General features: G+C 34.4%; 1 protein-coding gene across 2 annotated transcripts in view; it reads right to left on the reverse strand.

The window, feature by feature from the left end:
- Nucleotides 1-25,244, reverse strand: part of WASF3 (WASP family member 3) — a 194,511-nt gene that overhangs the window by 20,269 nt on the left and 148,998 nt on the right. For both annotated transcript variants that reach the window (XM_074216172.1, XM_074216171.1), the window contains exons 4-5: nucleotides 2,833-2,967; nucleotides 101-254 (exon numbers count right to left, since the gene is read on the reverse strand). In XM_074216172.1, coding sequence (XP_074072273.1) covers nucleotides 101-254; nucleotides 2,833-2,967 — 289 coding nt within the window. The remainder of the gene's footprint in view (nucleotides 1-100; nucleotides 255-2,832; nucleotides 2,968-25,244) is intronic.

The raw sequence follows: 25,244 nt of genomic DNA on the forward strand, positions 1-25,244 counted from the left end.
CACAGTCAAATGAGTCTTTTCACAATACTTGTCCATTGCCTAAAACCAGATTTATAATGAAAAAAGTAAAATTAGACCCTATGATTTCATAAATCCATACCTGTAAGGTGTAAGTATATTTAGGGGAGGTGGCTTATCACTCTGATTGTAAATGTCAGAAACTGGATTAGGAATACTGTTCTTGGAAACAACCTGCTGATCTTGTATCGTGGAACTTTTAAATGCTTTCTTCATATTAATATCCTGAAGCGATACTGTTGAAAGACCCAAAAAAATCTAGTTAGCAAAAAATACATTTGTTTTCACTGTGAAGAATCTAAGTTGAGTTCAATTCTTAAACATTTAGACCAATCACAAGACTTTCCAGGACAACTTTCCAACAATTTTTGCAGCATTACTTCAGAGGCACATCTTCATCTTATATCTTCTTTCCTCAAGAATAGCATAACTCTCTTTGTTTGAAGTGCAAACTAACTCAGAGCTACAAAGCAGGCACTTTCACATCTTGTGAGGGAATCGCCTAGTAGACTTCAGGTATATTAAATACCTTTCTTAAAAAATGCATTTTCTCAAAAATGACACATAGGCTGCCATACCCTTGTAATTGTGTTGATAGATTCATCTTTATTGAATATATATGATTGTTTATGTGTATAAAACAGTTTTTAATTAAAAATGGCAATAGAATTCTTTGAATTAAATATTCCTACTAATAACAGCAGAGATTCTATCCAGCAACACACACAAATAGAATCAGTGTACAGCCTATAGATGAACAAGCACCAGATTCAGTTTCTCAGGGAATAAACCTGTTCAAATAGCAAATAATAATCAATATTTACTTAGATAATTGGACTATGGTCCTTCTAGTAACATGTATAGGATTTTTTGGGCTGCAAACACAAAGTAGAAAAGATGGCAGGAGGATGCATACATCAACTATATTAAAATATTAAAGGAAATTATTAGAATCACAAAATGATCAATAAAAGTACTATGATAAAAATACATCTATAAGCTGATTAAAATGAGATTTAAGGATAAGTTCAGTGTTTCATAAATTCCAATCTATATATTTATCTACATATAGTTGTAAGTCTATTACACCTGAAACATTTTAATTATAACAAAGAACTTGAGTCAATATATATGAAATAGCTTGATTTTCAACAATTTAAATAGTTAATTATTTAACTTAATGAGAAGGTCTTAACTCCATTGACATCTGGGGTTCCTTAGTTATTCAACAAATATTTATCTTCTAAAAGAAAATGTAGACATTTTAGAAGGAAAAAAGAAATTTATAACTTTCTAATGTTGAAAGTTACATTTTTCTTAAGGAGAAAAATTAAAACTTCAGTGTACTGACTGTTTTACATTTCTATCAAATTTCATTTTGGCCCACAAAAATAAATTGGATATTGAGAGGGAATTTGTTTTTAGAAAGTACCAATAAAACACATTTTTTCCTCTTTTGTATTCTTTGTAAGAGATGATGACTCTGAAAAAAAGGAATGGAGACATATGTATGGAAAGCAGGTGATATGAAAACAAAAAAACAATTTTTTAAAAATGAGTTCAAAAAATAAAATACAAAAGCTGGAACCCCATGAAAAATGATTTTTTAAAAGTTAAACTTTACTGAGTTTCTTGACAAAAGAGCCAAACAAATGTAATAACAAATAGAAGAGGCAATAGGATATTTTTTAAAGCAACAAGAGCAAGAGATTCCAAAAAGGCACATGTATCAAGAATTTACAAGGATTTCCCAAATTATATACCATTTTAAAAAGTTTTATTTTTAAAACAAAGTTTAGTTTTTTTAATTATATATTTTAGTTTCTTTAATAAAATAATGTCTTCTATAAATGAGTGTTCAATAGCTTAATGTAGACAGTTAAATTCAATCTTACATGAATGAAATGTGCTGTATACAGCACAATATAAAGGCAAAAATTAAATTAGGATAAAAAATTTTAATAAAATTAAATTTGAAGCAATAATACAATCCTTATCCTGATGCTGGGTTTTTTCAATATATTCTTTTATAGCAAATATTCTGATGATGCAATTTTATTTATAAAAAGATAAAAGACATGCTGATTGCTCTAAATTTTGTACCAAGTGCCCTAGTGAACAATTTCAGTAAATGGGGCCCCAACAGAAAAACATTACTAATGGCAGAGGTCTAGCAGGTATTAATATTATTTAAAAACATGAAGTCTAAAAGCTCCCAATATATGTCACTTTAAGAAATTTCAGGAACCCTAAATGACCAAAACACTTATCCCAAAACACTTAGAAGAATTAATGGTAAATGATGACTCAGTAGGAAGCCTTCAATGTGCTCTACTATAATGCACATAATTTTCCTCTCTCAATCTTGCTGTTATTCTTCTCAAAAGAATACTTACTGTCCCTACTGCTGAAGTAAGTAGATAATTTGGACAAGTTTTCAGATGCAACAGTATTTGAAGTTATTACTTATAGCATAAGTAAGATTTCTAGATGGAATGGGAGTTTTACATAAGCTCTTGTACTAAAGACCCTTTAAAAGAGAAATTTTTCATTTAATGAGAATTATTTTTTAAATTGAGTATGATGATGACATAGGTAAGATGCATAGGTGTACATACGTATGTATCTTTTTTCATGACTCCTTTCCTAATTAACTCAATACTGTACATTCCCTCTCTTATCAGAATGTCCTAAGAAAAGACAAAATGAATGATCAACTTACTACCCTGAGGAAAAGCTGTAATTGTGCTGTAATTAATTACTACCATCTTGTCAGCATCACTTCTGGCTCATTGCTTTCATGCAATTACCTACCTTCTTCCACTGTTGAATCCAGCTGGGTAACTTTGACAGCGAGGCGATCAATTCTGTCTTGAAGAGAATTTGCTCTGATGTAAAAGTTGTTGGCCTCATTAAACAACTCACCAAATATGTCTTCAGCATGTTTGCCTATAAGAAGAAAATGGATGGGGAAAGCCATCTGTTGAAGATCTACTGAAGCAACCTTCACATGTTTTCACCACTGCCATACTACTGTCAACACATTATATACATACACACACACACAAACATACACACACACATATGTATATATATATATATTTTCAAAGAACTTCAAAAATGTTTTATTCAAGGGCTTCCAAGATTCTCTAAAAATATATCTAGAACATTCAAATATATATGAAAGGAACCTAGAGATTTAATGTTTTAAAATACTTCAGAGATACTTTGTATTCCATTGCCTCATGTAATATAATTTAGGTATAACTTCCTTGAAATTTCAATCCTTTTTCTACTTATCATGTTATCAAACATGTTTAAAGCTAGAGACCAATTGGTAGTAGCCCACAGCAGAATGTTTAGTAATTGAAATGTTTTAGTGCATTCTCAGGAATTAATCTCTGCTATTTCTAATATTACCAGGTTTGCATACATTGTCTCTATAAAAATCTGGCAGGATAAACCTCAATTGTTTTACTTCTAAGGGAAATAAAAGGAAAAAGTGAGAAACAGCAAGTCACAAAAATCATAACTATCAATTTCTCTAATATTCAATCTAAATATATTTTTCAAATTATATTTTGTTAGGTAACTCATGTTATTTCACAGTATCTGAAATACTATTGTTTTCTCCATGAATTTTTTTACCTTTCAAATATTTAACATATGTCCTAAAATAATTTTCCAACTTTGATCTTCAACATTTCCTTATAACCATTTGTCTTCTTTTCTTTTCTTTTTTTGTAAAATTCTAACTTTGACCTCAGTATTCAAATCAATATTCGAATTAAACTTGCTGTATTGTGATGTGAGTAATAAATTAATATAGCAATAACACTATATTTTTGTATATAGCTTTGCTTTTATATATATATATATATATATATATTTACATATATATGTATATTATCTCACATAAGATTCTCAGCAGCCCTGTGGAGTAAAAAACTTCATAACCCTGTAGAGTAAAAGGGATGGATAAAAACTTCAGCTAGGATTTAATTGAAATGAAAAGCAGGGGAGATATTAATTCTCATTTTGAAGATAAAGAAATTGAGGGAAGCTATAACCCAAGGTCATACAACTAATAACTTGAATCAAAGGCATTTGATTTCTAATCCAAGTATTCTTTCAATGGTTTAGTGGCATTCATATTTCCTCCTGGATTATCATTTTAAATTTCTATCATAAAAATCATTAAGAATTCAGTTCTAATCTGCTAGATTCTAACAACTCCCAGCTTTTGCTCAAAATCCCTGCTTTGAATTATCTTTTGAGTCCAACTGTTTTCCTCCAGAATTCTCATTTTTTTAAGGCACACAACCTCCAAGTTCTTTTGAATACTAGAAGTAACTCCAACATAACAATTAATGAAGTATTAAATAAGGCAGGATGTCAAGTCTAGCTTCCTTTGTAGGATTCCCCCAGCCCCTGCCTTCCCAAAGAGAGACATCTTCATATGTGTCAGTGTGCATTTTCTCTCTATTTATTGATCCAGGACAGGGAAGCACAAAAGTAACTAATTACCAACATTAAGAGTTGGTAAATTCTATTAGATTAATGAAATGGACTGAAAATGTTAAATACTTAAGAGGACTAGAATTAAGTCATTATTGATATAGGAAACACCTATATAAGAAAATTCCCTAATGATGTTCAGTACCATGTCTGTTTCTGTTAGAGCGAGCTTAGTGGTACAGTAAATAGTATTGAGACTAGAATCAGGAACATCCAAATTCAAAGTCCACTTCAGGATCTTACTAGCTGTGTGACCTTGGGCTAGTCATTTAAACTCTGTTTGCTTCAGTTTCCTCTATTCTAAAATGGACATAATAAGAGCACCTACCTCCCAGAGTTGTTGTGAGGATAAAATGATATATATACAGTACCTGGGATATAATACACACTTAATAAATAATTGTTTCCTTCCTATCTACCTCCAATCTTAAGGCAGGAGTTGTTAAAACTGTTTTATATCATGAACCCCTTTGACAGACTGGTGAAACCAAGGTCTCCCTTGTCACAGTGCTTTCAAATGTATGATATAAAATATATGAGTACAAAGGAGACTAATTATATTGAAATATAATAAATGTTATGCATATAAATATAAAAAGGGGGAAGGGAAGAGAATAAGCAATTAAAAAGTACACTGTGCCAAGTGTTTTACAAATATTTTCATTTGATCCTCACAACAACTCTGGGAAATGGATACTATTATTACTTTCATTTTATCATAAAGGAAATTGAAGCAAATAATAGTTAAGTGATATGTCCGGGGTCACACAGCTAATAAAGATTTAAAACTAGTTTTAAACTAGGGTCTTCCTGCCTCCTCCTCCAGGTACAATGTTCTCATCAGTACACAATCAGCTGCCCTCTAAGAACACTTGTAGAATTCTAAAAGAATGTGTAATTTGTCCAAACAATATGTGTTAGAAGTGGGACTGAGACTCCAATCTTCCTGGCTCCAAGGTTAGAGGACACCTCTCTTAGGACATTATAAACTTTGTTATTGTTGTTTTATTTCAGTTATTTGACTCATCATGACCCCATTTTGACATTTTATTGGTAAAGTTCTTGGAATGGTTTGCTATTTCATTCTCAGCTCTTTTTATAGATGAAAAAACTGAGGAAGAGTGAAGTGACTTGCCCATGGTCACACAGCTTTTAAGTGTCTGAATTTGAACTCAGAAAGTTGAGTTTTCCTATCTCCAGGACCATCACTCATACTACTCTGTCATATAGCTGCTCATATTATATAATTAACACTTAAATCTTGGTTCTTTAAGGCTCTGAGTTGGACAAAAGAGCCTCATTGATGTTCTTGGATGGAAACATTTACTTGAAAGGTTGTCTGAAGCAGTGTCACTTCTTGAAATTCATGCATAGTCCAGAAACTATGATTATCTCAGTAAATACATAAACATTAAAACACTACCCTACTTTAATGAACAGATTTTTTCCTTAAAAACACCATATGCAAGCAAAATCTTTTATACTTAAGTGTGATTTGCTTAAATATGCTTTTTACATAAATGTGCTAAGGAAAATTCATGTACAAAGTCTCTACATAAATTAAATGAAGACTTTCCAGTACACATTTTAAATACAGGTAAATTGAGGACCAAGAAGGCTAATAAGTGCCAAAGATAAGATTCAAATATCTCTTAAATCCAAAAACATTCTCACCAAAACTACAAGTCTGTCATTATCAATGAACAAACCATCAGGAAGATTTTTAACATTTTGGAGGAAGACTGCAGAATGAGAAGGGTTCATAAGAAATTGTCTTCATTTTGGTTCATTTGTCAAACATCTGAAGTATGACTCAACCAGCCTCAAAGAATGATTCTTTCTCCAAACTTATCTGTACCCAAAAAAGATTATTAAAACAATGCACCTGAGGCTCCAAGTGGAAAGTAACTTGAAGACTATTCAACAGTCTCCAGAAGCCTGTGTCTGATAATGTTTCTTTCTAGGATGAGGGAACCTAAAACTCAGTGAAACATGGGAAGACCATATGTTCTGATTCAAAGTGTGTTTAACAGAACCAGGAAGCAATCTATATTATGTCTGCAAAAACATACATTGAAAGAACAATAAAAAAAACATTTTGCACTATGAAATTAGAATGATTCTCCGATTTCTGAGAAGAATTGGGAAAAAATATGTGCCTCTTCCTTTTCACTGGAAAGCATGATGGTCTCTGGGTGGCTGTTATTACTAAGTTATCTTTCTTTTTTTTTAAGATTTTTGCAAGGCAAATAGAGTTAAGTGGCTTGCCCAAGGCTACACAGCTAGGTAATTATTAAGTGTCTGAGGCTGGATTTGAACTCAAGTACTCCTGACACCAGGGCTGGTGCTCTAGTCACTGTTCCACCTAGCCTCCCCATCTTTTTTTTTCTTTAAAATCTTTGTTAAAAAAATTAAAAGGCTCACTGAGTAGGAGATGATACATTCAGAAACAATTTTAATAAATAAAGGAAATAAAACTAGGACATTAAGGAAAAGTTTTTAAAGAAAAAAAGAGAAAGGCAATTTGTTCATCTAGATTTTAAATTATACAAGGTCACTTCTATACTTTAGGAAGATCATTTTGGTAGCTGACTGGAAGATGAAGTGGAGGGAATAGTTTTGTGTTAGGAAGACCAATCAGCAAATGATTTCCAATACTCCAAGTATGAGGTGAAGAGGACCTGCACAAAAGAAACAGTGAGAGAGAAAGAGGCATCTTTAAAAGATATTATGAAGATAAAACAGACAGATGACATCAGATTGTATATAAGGGAGAAAGTGGGCATGGAGCTGAGGATGACATCTAGATTTTAAGATTGGGGAATTGAGAGGATTACCTTTGAGAGAAACAGGGAAGTTAGGAAGAGGTACAGGTTAGGGGAAAGAATGAGTTCAATTTTGGAAAAAAGTTAAAAGATATCAGTTTCAAATATCCCATATATGTCACTGTTGTTTCTAGAAGCAGCACCATTTTATGAATGGAGAGCTGGTTCTATATAAGGAAGACCTGGGTTCAAATCTTCCCTGTGACACATTCTGTACTAGGTTATATTACTTTAGATAAGTCACTTAATATCTCAGTGTCTACATCAGTGGGGTCAAATTCAAATAGAAAAAAGGTAAGGATGCCTCCTAATCCACAAATAGGGATCCTTTCAGGTCATGTGTTACACTAGGTTTTAAAAAATGTAATATAAGCTATATCTTGTTGTATTTTATTTATTTCCCAGTTAAAATTTAATCTAATTTGTACCTCCCTTGGAGGTACTTGGAAGGTACTTCCAGGACTTGGAAGTCTTGAGGGCCATGTTTTTGACACCTCTGCTCCAGGAAGTTCTTTAAGCCTATAAATTGCAGAGAAAGTGCTGACTTGTAGGAAGAAGCTTCCTTATCTGATAATTCCCTATATTTCTGAAATTGCAGGGTAAGTCACTATCCTAACAGCCAAGTAGAACTTAGAATAGGACACAGTTCTTTACTTTCTACAGAGGAGAACTAGGACTGTAATGGTGAATCAGATAAGATCCAAGACTTCAGTCAGAATCAGTCCCATTGTAGAGATCATCACTTGCTAAACTGTGATACTCATTTTCCAATTACATCCATCAATCAAAAAAAAAAAAGGGAGGGAAGGAGGGTAGCAAATTTCCAACTTTGCTGATGTTTGTGGGGTAAAGGTGAGGTATGATCTTTGAAGGCTGGGCCCAGGATGAGCAAATTGGCTGTTCTAGGTGGGAAGAAAGAGTCCAGTCAGTTCAGGGCAGATGGTTGAATAACTAGATGCACAGGAAGGTTTTGCTTTCCCGGTGGTAGCTATGTTTTCTCATGTGTTTGACAGAGAGAGGAAAGGGGGATATTGGGAACAGGCTATGGATCTGAGGGAGGTACTTGAGCCCTAACTCCACTGGTAGGAACAGAATCTGATCCTGTGGAAACTCTTTCCTGCAATTCCTCCTGAACCTGGCATCAGTCCCTTCCTTCTTCAAAGGGAGTGGGGAGAGAACAGCAGCAATGTGATACTACTCTCCTCATTCTAGAATTTTCTTGCTCCATTCCACTGAATTATCATGTATACTCCACTTTGGAGACCTCTATTCTAAGAAGAAGGTAGACTCAATAGTAATGCCTTCCTCTTTTATATTCTAATATTTAAAGAGAACTAGTCTTTCAACAAGAAAATTGTTGGATTGGTCAGGGATCTCAAGATTTAGTGTTATAGCATTCACAGTTGTATTTCAGATAAACTATTAGTTTACCAAAAGAATAAGTTTTGTTTATTTGATGTGAGATAGGGTCAACTAGAGTGACCAGGAGACATGTCATATAGATCAAATTCCTGATGTCACCATCAAAGTGGAAAACATTAACTATGAATTTAAACATGCCTGTTGCTATAACCTAGGTACCCTGAAGGCTGAGAATCTTTTGTTTATTAGATTCTCACAGATATCAATGATAGCATGATAAAACTGTTAATCCCTACCGTAACTCTTTATAACTAACTAAGGATTAACAAAGGCCATCTGGCTATCCCTGTGGATGTTGGCCCAGAGATAGGAAAAAATCAGAAATAGGGCAGGTCAACCAAGTTTTCCTGTTCTGAAGCACCAAAGCTTACAGAGTACAAAGAACCCACTTTTCATATTGCTACTATCATGAGGTATATATTTCAATTGAATTTCTCCCAACCTGTGAAAAAGGCAGCCATAACTCAGGGGGCATCTCCTCCTCACACTAAAATTAAGAGAGCTTAAGGGTCACACTGCTATTAAGTATCTAAGACTGAATTCCACTAACTCCAAATCTAACCCTGTATCTACTGTATCAACAAGCTAACCATCATTAACAGATGACATTTGAACAAACCTGAATTCACTTTGAGGTATTACTAGTCTAAAACCCAAACAAAATAAAGAAAAAATACTCAAAACCCTAGAGACTAGATGTTGCAAAAGATAAGGGCAATTTTTTTCTGTTTCAATGGTACTGACTTGGTTAAGTTTTACTGACATCTTATTATAATTTATCGTCTAAATTGTTGTTGGTCATGTTCAGTCATGTCCAACTCTTCATGACCCCATTTGGGGTTTCCATTGCAAAGATAATGGAGTGGCTTGCCGTCTCCTCTTGTACACTTTTTATAGATGAGGAAACTGAGAGAAACAAGATTAAGAGACTTTTCCAGAGTAACACAGCTGATAAATCTCTAAGGTCATATTTGAATTCAGGAAGAGGGTTTTCCTGATTCAAGATCCAGCCCTCTGTCCACTGTACCACCTATTTACTCCCATCATCTATATGAACAGCATGGTAATAAGTATGCCATCAAATATCTCCCACTGTAAAGATTCTATCCTTTCAACTGTGGCTTGAGAGGAAGATTGGTTGTTAAGGCAAAATGACTGTCTTACCCTAGAGTTTCACAACATAATAACTTTCTGGAGACCTTTCTATGGGACCATGTCACAAAAAAATAGGTCAAAAGATAGTTCTTCAAGCACTTCAATTATATACTCCCTTGGGTCCTTTTTTTTCAGGTGTACCTACATTGAATTGAAGACTATAATTGGTTAAAATATAGAATCTAGTCTATTTCCATTGTTTTCCCATCTCCTCCAAACTGTCAAGCTTTTTCAGTATCAATTTATTAATGACTGTCTTAGGGTCTACTGTGCTGTCTTATAAGCTAGTGACTAGAAAAATCACCAAAATAGGAAAAATATATTGCTTCATCACATGTCTAGATAAAATGGATAGAAAAGAAGAGAACTAATAGATCATTTATTCAAATGACCACAGAGTCTTACTTCAAGTGAAATCAGGCCTTAAAGAAGATAGACTCTAGAAAAATAATTTAAATTAAATTGGAATTAAGATATACAGCATTCATAATGCATCATTGATCACTAATGCTTGCGATCACCTTCACATTGCCTTTGTTATTTGTGAAGAGAGAAAGTAAAAGTTTAAGAGACCTTTAAAATTTTGAAAGCTGGAAGGTGTGTGGGTGTAGGCATTTTTAAAGCCTTTCATTGAAGCTTCATTTCTTAGCCCCCCCTATCCTTTTCATAACAGTGGACCTTTTAAAAAAATGGTTGAAAGAAAAGTCATAATAAATTCAAGTACTCTGCCATGAGATTGTGAATTCCTGTAAGAACTGAACTTTAGAAAAATGGCATTTAGTATCATACTAGAAACCCAAAAGATAATGAATATCTAATGAGAATGACAGTGATAAAGAAATAATCTCCATATGCTTTTCAAGGCAATATAATTTATGCAGAAGTTTTCACTATCCAATATACTGATAATACTGAATATTTACATAGATATGATAAAGCCAGATGTTCTTTTCCTTATTTCTACTATCTTAGAAATAATCAAGTATAGTTAGCATCTGTTCTTCATTGTACTTTTATTATAAAAATTCACATGGGGAAAAAGGCACCCAATTCACAAACTTACTTGGGTTTTGTATGTTTCATGTTTTGCCTTGATTCCATCTCAAATGAAAAAATGAGAGTGAGTTAGAGCTGGCAGCAACACCTCTTTGTAATGTTCACCCTCTCCCACTTGTCTCCAAAGTATTTTATTCCAAATCCCACTACTTATGAGATTTCCATCTTCCCTTACTCTAATTAAAAGTTCTGCTCCAATGTCATATTAAGGCATGGAGATCCCCTGAGGGTTCAAAGAGTATGGCAATAGTATAAAAGTTTTGGCAGATCCAACACCAAGCCTGAGGGGTTTCAAGCATAGCTCAGCAATGAAGTTTAATTTTTTTTTTATTCTGAGAACCAGAGACTGGTTTAAGGAGACTTTAAACTACAAAAGGCATGTAAGTCAGTTTAACCATGAGAATAATCATGTTTTTCTGCCAACAACAACTTACACAGACTATCAAATTCATGCAAATATTCAATATCATCAATATATCTAAATGCATAAATAAATAAATATATCTTCTGCATTAATTATATTGCCTTGACAAATATATAAACTTAGCAGGCTTTGGAGATTATTTCTTCACCACTGTTATTTTCATCAAATATTTACTGATTATCTTTTTGGTTCCTGGGAAGATAATAAAAGTTGTCACTTTCTAATGTCCAAGGGTGAAAGGTCAAACAATCTGTGTCAATAGAAGCATCATCCACACTAATGAATTATCACAACTCTTTGAAGAATTGTTCTAATTATACTTGTTGATTTCCCTCTCTAAGACTCTTTGTCATATATTCAGAGTTGAAAGAAAGGAAATGGAAGACATAATAGTTTCATCAACTCATGATTTCTTCAAGATTTCCAGCAATTCTAGTCCATCTACAAAGATACAATTCATCTTTTTGCTACTTCTAGCAATATCCTTCACCACACTAAAACACTTTGGATGAGTTTCTTTGTGCATTTTTTCAAACCTTTCCTTATATATCCTTTCAAAATAACCTTTGAAACTTCCATTTGAGGTAACACACAGAACTAATAAAACATTTAGAATTCTAGCACTTTTTAGATATAGTTAGCACAATGTCTCTAAGGACAATATTTTTGTGATCAGTCTTGCACCCAGCTAGAAGAGAAGTGCCTTGAAAATATATATTAGATTTTTTATAAGACAGATAGACATAAAGCCTAAAGACAGATAGATGATAGAGTGACAGATAAACATGCCAAATGTTGGTGGAGACTTAAAAATCTATAGAGTTTTTGCTGTATTTATTTTCAATTTATTTTAATAAATGAAGGGGAAAGAGATTCTTATGATTAATTTAAAAATTGTTAATAAGGGACTGAAGGAGGGCTTGAAAGACAAACTATAATGGGAAGCCACTCCATTGAAGCAGGAGGAAAAGGAATATGGATAGAATTAACAGTCAATAAAGATTCTCCAATTCAGTCCTTGTGTAATTTTTCACACAAATACCGTTCTTTACATTGTATTTAGTGTCTAAAAATACCTAAATACTCCAGTTTAGTATTGACTGGCATTTACAAGATCTAGAATCTAGTCTTGACCCCCCCCCCAGTAACTTGGTAACATTTGGGCAAATCACCTGAGTTCTCTGGGCTACAGTTATTCATCTATAAAAGGAGATTATATTAAGATGTTACTTTAACTCCATTGGACAGATGTAAAAAAAGCAAAAAGACAATCAAGCATGAAAAAGTATAAGAAGCATGATAAAAATGGTATAATTTACCATTTTAATTCCATTATTTGAAATCACATACTAAGAAACGATAAGGGATTCATGAGTGTCACACCTATTAATAAAAGAAAGCAAAAATGAACTTTAGTCCCTCAAAACTCCAGAATCTGATAGGAAGTATGAGCAGATAGGAGTGGAGAGACAGAGTATGATAAATAAAATATGTATGGCATTGCTTTAACTTACATTAAGATTCTATCTCAATGAAGCAATCTTTTCAAATAAGATTTTCTTTGCACAACTATTCATGATTCAAACTAGCTCCTTAACCTGTGAAATTTTCTCTATATGCCTGTAATTAAAAGTTGTTAGGTTATTTCTATTACAAGTTTCTCAACTTAATTCTAATGCTCAAGGTGTTTCTTACTGGAAAAATAATGATTCCAAAATCTAAGTCCAAAGCAGGAGATTTTCTTTGGAAAAACAAAGTGCATTGGAATTGCATTTAATAATCATCAAGATTTACACCCCATCTGTTTTATTGGTTCTTTTTGTGCTAAAAGAAGGATAGAGAGGAGAATATATAAATTAAAATTTTTATACAGAAATGGAACAAGAAAACAGGGAGAGTTTGATATAAAGAGATAGATAATTTGACTCTTTTATGTTCCAATAATCAGACCATTGGTTTTCAGTGATAAGATCCAGAATACTCCCTCCTACTTTCTGAACAAGTCTTCAATATTTAGGACCTTAAAAAAAGTAAGACTCAACATGTGGTTGGAAAGTAACAAATCTATCCACTGTAGTCCACCTAATGAACTAAAAATGGAGATATAATCAATATGGGAATTTGTTTTTTTTAAATTAGGAATAATTGTTTTTCTGTAGGGGTTTTGGGGGGCACTATAGTAGGAAAAGAGAAAATAAATGCTTATTAATTGAAAAAAAGTTAAATTTTAAAATGTTAGTTGTCATGTAGCCGATTTAAAACTATTTCATCTTCTATGAAGTCAAATCCCTCCATCAGTACACTGTATTGGTAAAATTGTAATCTTGTTCTGAGGTATCTCAAGGAAAAGCAATCAGTTGTAAATACCCCTTCTGAAATTCCTAAAAGTATATGAAGTTCTAAACTAGAAGAATAGAACATTTTGTAGTCCCTGCTCTTGAGGTAGGCAGAGGCAGATGTGAATGTATCTTATCATTTGGGCTCAGAACTCTGTGCTAAAGGAAGACAAAATTCAATCAGATGTCTGCACTAAATTTGGTACCAATATAGTGAGTTCTCAAAAGAGGGGACCTCCAGGTTGCCAACAAAGTACAAAACAACCAAGAGCAGATGGTACTGGGATCTAGCTCACGAGAGGCCCTTATACTTCCAGCTGCCTAAGTATGATGGAGGAAGTCCAGTCTCCCAAAAACCCCAAACATTATATAAGCATGCAAATAAACAAATAAAGAAAAGCAAAAGTGAGGTTCTACTATTTAAGGTTCATAAGACGGAGTTTGTTTTAGTCTCATATGTTTCTACTCAATTAAAAATTCCTCAAAAAATTAAGACCAATTCAATCTCTATTCAGGTATCATGGAAAGAATATAAGAGAGTGATGAGTTCCAGTCTCTACTCTGACAATGGAAGTTGTGTAATTATGGGCAAGTCACTTAATTTTTCTAAGCTGCAATATTCTTCATCAGTAAAAGTGAAAACAATGGAACCAGAAGAAAGGAAGGGAATGTCTATTAGGTGGTAGGTGACTGTGAGCCAGGCTTTATGTTAATCACTTAACAAATAGTATCTCTTTGGTCCTTACAACAACCCTGGAAGGTAGATGATGTTATTATCCTTATTTTACAGTTGGGGAAACTGAGGCGAACAAAGGATGAGTAACTTTTCCAGGGTCACACAGTCAGTAAATGCATGACAGTAGATTTGAATTTAGATCTTCCTAACATCAGACCATGCATTCTGTCTACTGCACCACCTAACTACTTTAACTCATGGGGTCGTGATGAAGATTGGAACTATATATGTAAAGTACTTTGCAAATCTTAAAAAGCTATATAAATGTCACATTATTCTAATTATTTTTGGGAAAATAACAAATATGATCAATACATGGGATGCCAAGAGGTACAAGAAGGACATTTTAAAAATGTTTTTAATTTGAAAAAATTAAGAATTTGTTCAGTCATAAAAATTGCATAGCATAGTATAGCTCTGAATAGATAGGCAACAGATATTTTTTTATTTTATGTAGATTATCACAGAGGACTATGTCAATTTCTACTATAGAAATACTACCTGTGATCAATAAATGACTTTTCCAATCCATTATCAAATCCTGTCATTTTTAACTTCATACCCTTTATATACATCTCCATCTTTCCATTTACTCAGACAACATCCTGATTCAGATATTCATCAATCACCTCTTGCTTAAAGTATTCCAATAACTTCCTTAGTCTACCTTTAGCTAGCTGGCACAGTGGATAGACTAATGGACCTTCAAGCAAGATAGTTGTGAGTTCAAATCTAGTCTCAAACATTTACTAGCTGTATGCTCTTGGGTAGACCACTTAAACTCTAACTCAGTTTTCTTATGCATAAAATAGTGATAATAAGCATCTCCCAATGTTGTTGTAAGGATAAAATGATATATTTGTAAAACATTCAGCATACCTGAACATACTAATATAAAAGCTAGCTATTACTAGTCTCCTTCCTCAGCATTCATCATTAAAAATTGCTTAATCTGATTCATCTACTTTTTCAAACTTATTTCACAATGTTCTGCTTAACACTCTATATTCTAGCCAAACTGCCCTATTCTCTGTTCTCCAAACTCAGTATTCTATCTCCCATGTATCCATTCTTTTCTACTGGTTATTCTTCCCAAGTTTGAAATATAACTAGCTTCACTTCAGGGCTCAGTTAGAAGGCCAGCATCTATGGAAAAGCTTTCTTAATTTCTCTACTTATTAGTATTCTCACTTTCCTCAAATTATTTTCTGTTTATTGAATGTAAACTCCTTGAGGTCAGGGACATTGCCCCTCCTCACCCACAAGTTGCTGTCACTGGCTAGGCAAAATATAAATTCATGTTATCTAATTTTCACTGAGTTTTCATTGCAGGAAAGAAATGTCTTTATTTCTCCCAAATTATCTCTCTCTCAATATCCACAAAAAATTATTTCAATCCTTCTCTTATCTCTTCAAATTTAATATCGCCCCTTCCCATAATTGCTTAGCTGTGGACTTCATCTCTAATTTCATGAGAAAGTTGAAGCTACTTGAGTCTCCCTTTTCTGCATCTCAAAACACTTTACTTCATCCTCTACTTTCTATCCCTTCCCATCTAGTCTCTGATGAGATAAACCTTTTACAAGACAAGGCCAATCATGTATACATGTGTGCTTAATCTTTTTCCCTTCCATCTTCTCCAGCAAATATTCAGTCCTCTTCCCTGTCTTGAACCTTCAACTCACTATTTCTACTAGTTCCCACCCTACTCCTTTCAAACATACCCAAGTCTCCCCAAACTTAAAGTAACTGTTCTATAGCTCTCTTCTCTTTTTCAACTCCTAGGGGGAAAAAATTTACACTTTTACTCCTCAGCCCTATAAAATCAGATGTTTTTTGGTTTTTTTATCAATCCTCATCTCAAGAAGAAACCTAACTATTGCATTTGACATCAGTCACCATCATCTCTCCTCAATGAGGTAGGTTTTCAAAACTCTATTCTTGTCTCTTTCAAGAAAAGGGATTTGACTACTCTATCAGAATCCTTTGTTGGCCCATTATTCATCTCATATTCCCTAACAATGTATGTTTCCCATTTCTTTGTCATGAATCTTTTTCTACTTTCTCTACACTTTCCTCCTTGGTGATGTCTACAACTCCCAGGAACTTATCATCTCTATACAAATGATTCCCAGGTTTAAATGCCCAGCACCAGTCACCAACTGACTATTGAATATCTTAAATTGGATGTCAATAGAGATATCTCACACTCAACAAGTCCAAAACACCTCTTATCCCATCCTCTTCCTCCCCTCAAAATTTCCTAGTCTCTTTCAAAGTTCTCTATTTCTGCCAAAGGCACCAATCCATCCTTCAAAGTCTTCTAGGTTCATAATCTTGGTGTTATTCTCAACTCCTTACTCTACCTCACAACAAATCTAATCCTTGTTCAATTTTGCCATTCTAATTCTATAGCCTCTCTTGTATACAATCCTTTCTCCCTACTCACCAATCACTTAGTTCATGTCCTTATCACCTCTAACCTAGATATTGCAGTAGCCTTTTGGGGGGTTTTCCTTTCTCAAATCTCTCCCTACTCAAATATATTCTTCACACACCTGCCAAAATGAGTTTCCTTAAGCTCAGGTCACGCCACTCCAGAAATTCAATAAACTCCAATAAGTGGCTCATTGCCTATAGGCTCAAATATAAACTTTTCTGTTCAACTTTTAAAATTCTTTACAATTTGGCCCCAACCTGTCTCTCCAGTCTCACTGAACATTACATTACCATTTCACATTCTGCACTCTGTGATCCAGCCAAAATGTCTTTCTTTTCTCCCCGCACACAATAATTGGTCTTCTATGTACATTCCAAGGTACTGTCCATTTCCTAAGCCTGGAATACACTTTCTTCTCACCTATACTTTTTAGAGTCCCTCTTTTTGTTCAAGATTCAACTCAAACACCACCTTCTCCACATAAGCTTTTCAGATGCCACTTCACGCTGGTGCTCCTCTTTATCTTGTACCTTTATACTTTGTACTTATTTTCATATATCCCATACTGAATCTACACAAATGCACTTCTCATCTCACCTATGACAATAAAGCTCCTTAAGAATAGAAATTGTTTTATTCTTTGTATTATATTGTTAGCACCAAGCACAATGCCTCAAACATGGTAGGTACTTAACAAATGCCTATGACTTGATTTATTTTTGTTTATTGTGAGCACAGCACAGTGTCTTGCTTGGAGGGGGGGACATTGTGGGAGTGAAATGAATTATGAATTTGTCATTACTACAACTTGCACTGCAAACATGTTGGACATCTCTAATTGCAACTAGATTCCAAAAACAATCTGTATACAAAAACCAAATAAAAATATTTTTAAGTAGTATCTAAGATTATTTTCTATAAACAAATGATCAGGGATAGTTATTAAGAAAACAAATCAATGAATCAGGTTGTAATGAGGACTGTGGGTATTTTTTTAAACCACCCACTAGACAAATAAAAGCACTTGAGTGTTCAAAGAGAGGAAGATTTCTTCATGCTTGAGGCTACCAGTATGTGTAATTCCATGGAGGATTTTCAACTTATTAAAGAGTTTCTGAAAACTTAACTGTGAAAACCTGTCACCCAAGATGCAATATAAACCATTTAAACTGAAAAGGAGTGGGTTGAAGTGAGAATGCAAAATCAGGGTACAAATATAAAAGTTAGAAAAATAAATCAACTTGAAATCTTTTAAGAAAAAGGCAGCAGAATTTACATTTATGCTTTACACTTCAAAAAAGTAATGTTCTTTTGGGCTTAAATTTAAAGTTGAGAATTCAAACAACAGAAGGGACTTCTCTCCTTCCTTATGCTTGGCTGTTATACAAATCTCTGTGTACATATTATATATAAGCAGAGTGCACATAGAGTACACAGGCACACATACAAACACCAATCTGTTTTTCTCAAATAGAGGCTCCCTGCAAATGGGCAGATGGGACTTACTCAAGTTCAAAGACCTATTTGGAGATATTTAAAACTAAACACTCCTCTGCCTGTCAGATCACTTTGAAGGAGTTCTACATAAAAGAATTCAAAATGAAGGAAGAGATAATCTACTCTTTCCTGGTCAGATGACTTCTAGAGTATTAGGGTCAGCTCTGGACACCACTTTTGTTGAAGGGCATTAACAAATGGGTATATAGAGAGGAAGAGAACAGAAAAGGATTTTGAGTAGATATAAACCCATACCCTATGAAGGGACTTGAAAGAACTGAAAGAAAAGAAGGCAAGAATTAATTAAGGATAAGAATGAAATAATATGATAATTATTATTATTTTAACAACTAGCATTTATATAACCCTTTAAAATTTATAAAACATTTTACAAGTATTATGTCATTTTATTCTCACAATACCTCTGGGAGGCAGGTGCCATCATTATTTCCACCAGTGACTTGCTCAGAGTCACTCTCCAAGCATGAGTCTGAGGTTGTATTTGAATTCTTATAGGTTTGAAGTCTTCAAATCGCTCAAGCATTTTCAAGTTGAAAAGGGATTGATTAATCTTATGTTCCAGTAGAATGTGAACTTCTAAAGGGCAGGAATTGGGTTTTTTTTTCTTTTTCTTTATGTCCCCAGTGATTATTACAGTCTGATGCTTAAGAAGTTAATAAATATTTGGTGACTGGCTAAGAGTTGGGCTCCAAAGATAGAAGCTGGAAAGAAGATATAATAACAAAAAAAAGACTTCCTAATAATTTTTGTTCAGTCATTCTTAGTTGTATCCAATTCTTCAAGAAGCAATTTTTGTTTTTCCTTGGAAAAGATCCTGAAGTGATTTGCTATTTTATTTTCCAACTCATTTTCATTTATGAGGAAACTGATGCAAACAGCATGTACTAAGTGACTCACCAGGGTCACACAGCTTTAATATAGTACCTGCCTGCCAGGTGCTATGAGACAATGCTACATGAGAAAATATTAATAAAATGATTTACAAATCCTCTGAATGCTAGTTGTTATCATCATCATCATCATCATCATCATCATCATCATCATTATCATCACATTATCTCTTGAGGCCAAATTTGAACTCAAGAAAATGAGTCTTCCTGATTCCAGACTGGTTACTCTATCCATTACACAACCTAGCTGCCTAAAATGAAAGGGCTGTCTGTCTCAAGCGGTGTTGAATTCCCTATTATTGGAAATCTTCAATGGAAAAACTAGATGATACCTATTAAGATGTTCTATTGGGGGAATCATTCTTCAAACTGGTGCTGGACAAAAAGACCTCTAAGGGTCCATTTTCCTCTAAGATTTTGTCATTCTAATAAAGATGTTACATTTATCTCTGAATGAGATAAACAGAATTAGCAAATTTTGATCCTATAAGAGCTAGGTTGTTTCTTAAAGGAAAAGTCAGTCTTTCAAGGATGCAACTCTAATAGGATTAATTATTTTTCTTCCACCTGTCTCCATTAAGAATTTGATCTGTGACTTCCGGCCAAGATGGCGGAGAGACGACAGGTACAGTTGTAAAGTCTCCTGATCTCTTCCTCATCTATCACAGGAAACAAACCTCTTAAAAGAAATCTGACCCACAAAACTCAGAAAGAAAAGCCAGGAGAAAGAACATCTACCTCAGGATTTGTCTCCTGCAGCAGCTTTGGCCGAGTACCAGCAGGTGAATCTGGGCTCAGAGGGAGGATCAGCCCCAGATCAGCCAGATTAACAGCTGAATTGGAACCGGGAGTCTGAGGGCCCAAAAGCCGGACCTGCTGGATCAGCAGTGGGGCTGGACGAAAGGGGCTTGGGTCCGAGGAGAAGCAGAGGCACTGGTGTTGGTGCTGTCCCCCTGGAGCTTTGGGACCAGGCTGGGGGGAGAGGTCTGATGCAGGAGAGCTGCGGACACCATCCCTAGGCTCCTGAGTCCACACCTCCATTGCACTGAGGCCTCTTCCCAAACAAATGCAAACTACTTCTGCCTCAGGCCCAGGTGTGTGAGCAAAAAAACCAGCCCAGCTGAGGAATGACCTCAGGCCAGGGTAAAGCCTACCATTGATTGAAGGCAAAAGAATTAAATAGCTCCAACTCCTCCCCTCAAGCAAAGGGAAAAGGCCTCTTAACCAAGGTCACAGACACTCCAGAGAAAGCAACCAACACCTCCTATTGGCCAGACAGAGAAACTTCACTCAGTGAGTAAAGGCTTTAGCGATCCCAAACCCAGGTGAACCATCCCCACCCCCCAACTCAAGGTCGCAGCATAATGAAGAAGGGTCAGCAGAGAGGTGGATCCACAGAAAAATTCTTGGAAGGGAAAGACCCCAACTCAGAGGGACCTGGAACTCTGAGGAGAATACAATCTGGTTTCCAGCACAGAAAGACTTCCTTGAAGAAATAAGGAAGGAGCTTAAAAATTTGGGAGAGACAATTAATACCTTGCAACAAGAAAACAAAACCTTAGAAAGTACAATTGGACAAACACAAAAGGAAAATAAATCTCTCAGATCATCAATTGGACAATTACAAAATGAGAATAATTCTCTCAGATCTTCAAATGAGCAAATGCAAAAAGAAATTAATTCTCTCAAAACCTCAATTGGTCAAGTGGAAAGCTCTTTCAAAATTAGAATTGACCAATTGGAAAAGGAGTTGCAAAAGGTTAATGAAGAAAACTCCTCCCCCCAAAAAAGAATGGAGTCCACAGAAACTAATGACTCCATGAGACACCAAGAGCCAGTTAAACAAAATCAAAAAATAGAAAAAATAGAAGCAAATGTAAAATACCTCATCAACAAAACCAATGACCTTAAGAATAGATCGAGAAGGGGCAACCTGAAAATTATAGGACTTCCTGAAAACATTGAAGAGAAAAAAAGCCTGGACTTAATATTAACAGGATCTAGTGATGGAAAACTGCCCTGATATCATGGAATCAGAGGGCAAAGTAGTAATTGAAAGAGTACATCGATCCCCACCAGAAAAAGATCCTAAAATGAAAACACCAAGGAATGTTGTGGCCAAACTCCAGAACTATCAGATAAAAGAGAAAATCCTGCAAGCAGCCAGAAAGAAACAATTTAAATATCAAGGAGCCACAGTAAGGATCATGCAGGACCTGGATGCATCAACATTAAGGGATCGAAGGGCCTGGAACGAGATATTTCGAAGAGCACGGGAGCTTGGAATGCAGCCAAGAATCTACTTTCCTGCAAAGCTGAGCCTTTTCTTCCAGGGAATGGACATTTAACGAAATGGAAGAACTCCAAAAATTTCTGATGAAAAGACCAGAGCTAAACAGAAAATTTGGACATCAAACAGGAGGTTCAAGAGACACATGAAAAGGTAAAAAAAATTGGGGGGAAGTAAAAGGAAAGAAAAATGCAATCCAGTAAGTTGAAACCTTGACAAATGTAATTCTAACAGAGAGAATACCCCTAGCCAGAAATGATGGACATTCATGACCTATCCATGAGACTGCTATCTAATGGATGTAACTGGCTTTAACCCCACCTGGGAGAAAGACTCAAATAACTCTCAGGAATTTTGACTCTATTCAATAGAATATACTGAACTAGAAGGGACAGACACTCAGAATTTTCTATGACTTAGATAGAATGATCTAAAAAAACACTACCTCCCTAAAAAGGGGGGACAGGAAAGAGATGGGAGGAGGGAGGGGACTGAATGGGGTAAATCTCATTACACTAAGAGGTACAAAAAACCTATTCTAATAGAGGGGAAGAAGGGAGCAGAGGAGAAACACCTGAATGTTTTTTTCCTCATCAGACTTGGCTTAAAGTCAACCTACACATACTCAGTTTCAAGTATTAAAAGGGGAAAAGGGGAGGGGGGACAGAGAAAGGGAAGGGGAATGGGGGAAATGAGAAATAACAAAAGGAAGGGAAGGGAAAAGGGGAAAAGGGAAAAAGGGAAAAAGGGAAAGGGGAAAGAAAGGGGAGGGTGTGATATAGGAGGGCAAACACACTGAAGGGGTGGTATTCAGAAACAATACTGGGGAATATGGATAAAAGGGGGGAAAGGGGGGAAAATACAAACAGAGGGAAGATAGCACAGAGGGCAATAAAGAATTAGTAATCATAACCTTGAATGTGAATAGGATGAATTCTCCCTTACAACATAAGCCAATAGCAGAGTGGATTAAAAACCAGAACCCTACAATATGCTGCTAACAAGAAACTCATTTGAAGCGAAGAGATACATATAGAGTAAAGGTAAAAGGTTGGAGCAAAATATATTTTGCTTCAGCTGAAGTAAAAAAAAACAGGGGTAGCAATCCTTATCTCAGACAAAGCAGCAGCAAAAAGAGATAGCGTTAAAAGAGATAAGGAAAGGTACTATAGACAATAAAGTCATTTCAATATTGAATATATATGCAGCCAGTGGGACAGCACCCAAATTCTTAGAGGAGAAGCTGAAAGAACTACAGGAAGACATAGACAGCAAAACTCTACTAGTGGGAGACCTCAACCTCCTGCTATCAGATCTAGATAAATCAAATCATAAAACAAACAAGAAAGAAATTAGGGAGGTAAATAGATTGTTAGAAAAATTAGATATGATAGACTTATGAAGGAAACTGAATGGGGATAGAAAGGAATGTACCTTTTTCTCTTCAGTACATGGAACGTATACAAAAATTGACCATGTACTCAGACATAAAAACCTAATGATCACCTGCAGAAATAGTGAATACATCTTTCTCAGATCATAATGCAATAAAAGTCATATGCAATACTGGACCAAGGAGATATAGACCCAGAACAAATTGGAAACTGAATAACCTCATTTTAAAAAATGAGTGGACCAAAAATCAAATTATAGAAAGAATTAACCATTTTATCCTAGATAATGATAATAATGAAACAACATACCAAAACCTATGGGATTCATTCAAAGCAACTCTCAGAGGATATATTATAGCTCTAAATGCTTATATGAATAAATTGGAGAAAGAGGAAATCAATGAACTAAACATGAAACTAAAAAAATTAGAGAAAGAACAAATCAAAAAATCCCCAATCAAATACCAAATTAGAAATTCTAAAAATTAAAGGAGAAATTAATAAAATCAAAAGCAAAAATCTATTGAATTAATAAATAAAACCAAAAGTTGGTATTATGAAAAAACCAATAAAATTGATAAACCTCTGGTCAATTTGATTAAAAAAAAAAAGAAAGAAGAAAACCAAATTGCTAGTATTATAAATGAAAAAGGTGAACTCACCACCAATGAGGAGGAAATTAAAGGAATAATTTGAAATTGTTTTGCCCAACTCTATGCCAATAAATTGGATAATCTAAGTGAAATGGATGAATATTTACAAAAATATAAGTTGCCCAGGTTACCTGAAGAAGAGATTAAATACCTAAACAGCCCTATCTCAGAAAAAGAAATTCAACAAGCCATTATTGAACTCCCTAAAAAAAAAATCTCCAGGGCCTGATGGATTCACAAGTGAATTCTACCAAACATTTAAGGAACAATTGGTTCCAATCCTATATAAACTCTTTGGAAAAATAGGGAAAGATGGAACTCTGCCTAACTCTTTCTATGAAACCAATATGGTACTGTTACCTAAACCAGGAAGAGTTAAAACAGAGAAATAAAATTATAGACCTATTTCCCTGATGAATATAGATACAAAAATCCTAAATAAAATCTTAGCAAAATGACTACAACAAGTCATCACTAGGATAATATGTTATGATCAAGTAGGATTTATTCCAGGAATGCAGGGATGGTTCAATATTAGAAAAACTGTTAGTATACTTAATTATATCAACAACAAACCTATCAGAAATCATATGATCATATCAATAGATGCTGAAAAAGCTTTTGACAAAATACAGCATCCATTCCTATTAAAAACACTAGAGAGTGTAGGAATAAATGGACTGTTCCTTAAAATAATTAGCAGTATCTATCTGAAACCATCAACAAGCATTATATTAAATGGGGATAGGCTAGAGACATTCCCAATAAGATCAGAGGTGAAACAAGGGTGCCCATTATCACCACTACTATTCAATATTGTATTAGAAATGTTAGCATCAGCAATTAGAGAAGAAAAAGCAATTGAAGGAATTAGAATTGGGAAGGAAGAGACAAAACTCTCACTCTTTGCAAATGACATGATGTTCTACCTAGAAAATCCCAAGAAATCACCTAAAAAACTACTGGAAAAATTAGCAATTTTAGCAAAGTTGCAGGTTATAAAATAAACCCTCAAATCCTCAACTTTTCTATATATGTCTAGCAAGAAACAGCAGGAAGAGCTAGAAAGAGAAATCCCATTCAAAGTAACCTCAGACAATGTAAAATATTTGGGAGTCTATTTGCTAAGACAGACTTAGAATCTTTTTGAAAACAATTATAAAACACTTCTCACACAAATTAAATTACATTTAAATAACTGGGCAAATATCAACTGCTCATGGATAGGGAGAGCTAATAAAATAAAAATGACAATTCTACCAAAACTAAACTATATGTTTAATGCCCTAGCAATCAAAATTCCAAAAAAATTACTTTAATGAGTTAGAAAAAATTGTAAGTAAATTCATATAGAGAAATAAAAAGTCAAGAATTGCCAGGAACTTAATGAAAAAAGTGCAAATGGAGGTGGCTTAGCCCTACCCGATCTAAAATTATATTATAAAGCATCAGTCATCAAAACTGTTTGGTATTGGCTAAGGAATAGAGTGGTGGAACAGTGGAATAGACTAGGTGTAAAAGCAGGAGATGATTATAGTAATCTGCTGTTTGATACACCCAAAGAATCCA

This window comes from Macrotis lagotis, chromosome 1 (assembly GCF_037893015.1).
Source record: "Macrotis lagotis isolate mMagLag1 chromosome 1, bilby.v1.9.chrom.fasta, whole genome shotgun sequence".
Lineage (NCBI taxonomy): Eukaryota > Metazoa > Chordata > Mammalia > Peramelemorphia > Peramelidae > Macrotis > Macrotis lagotis.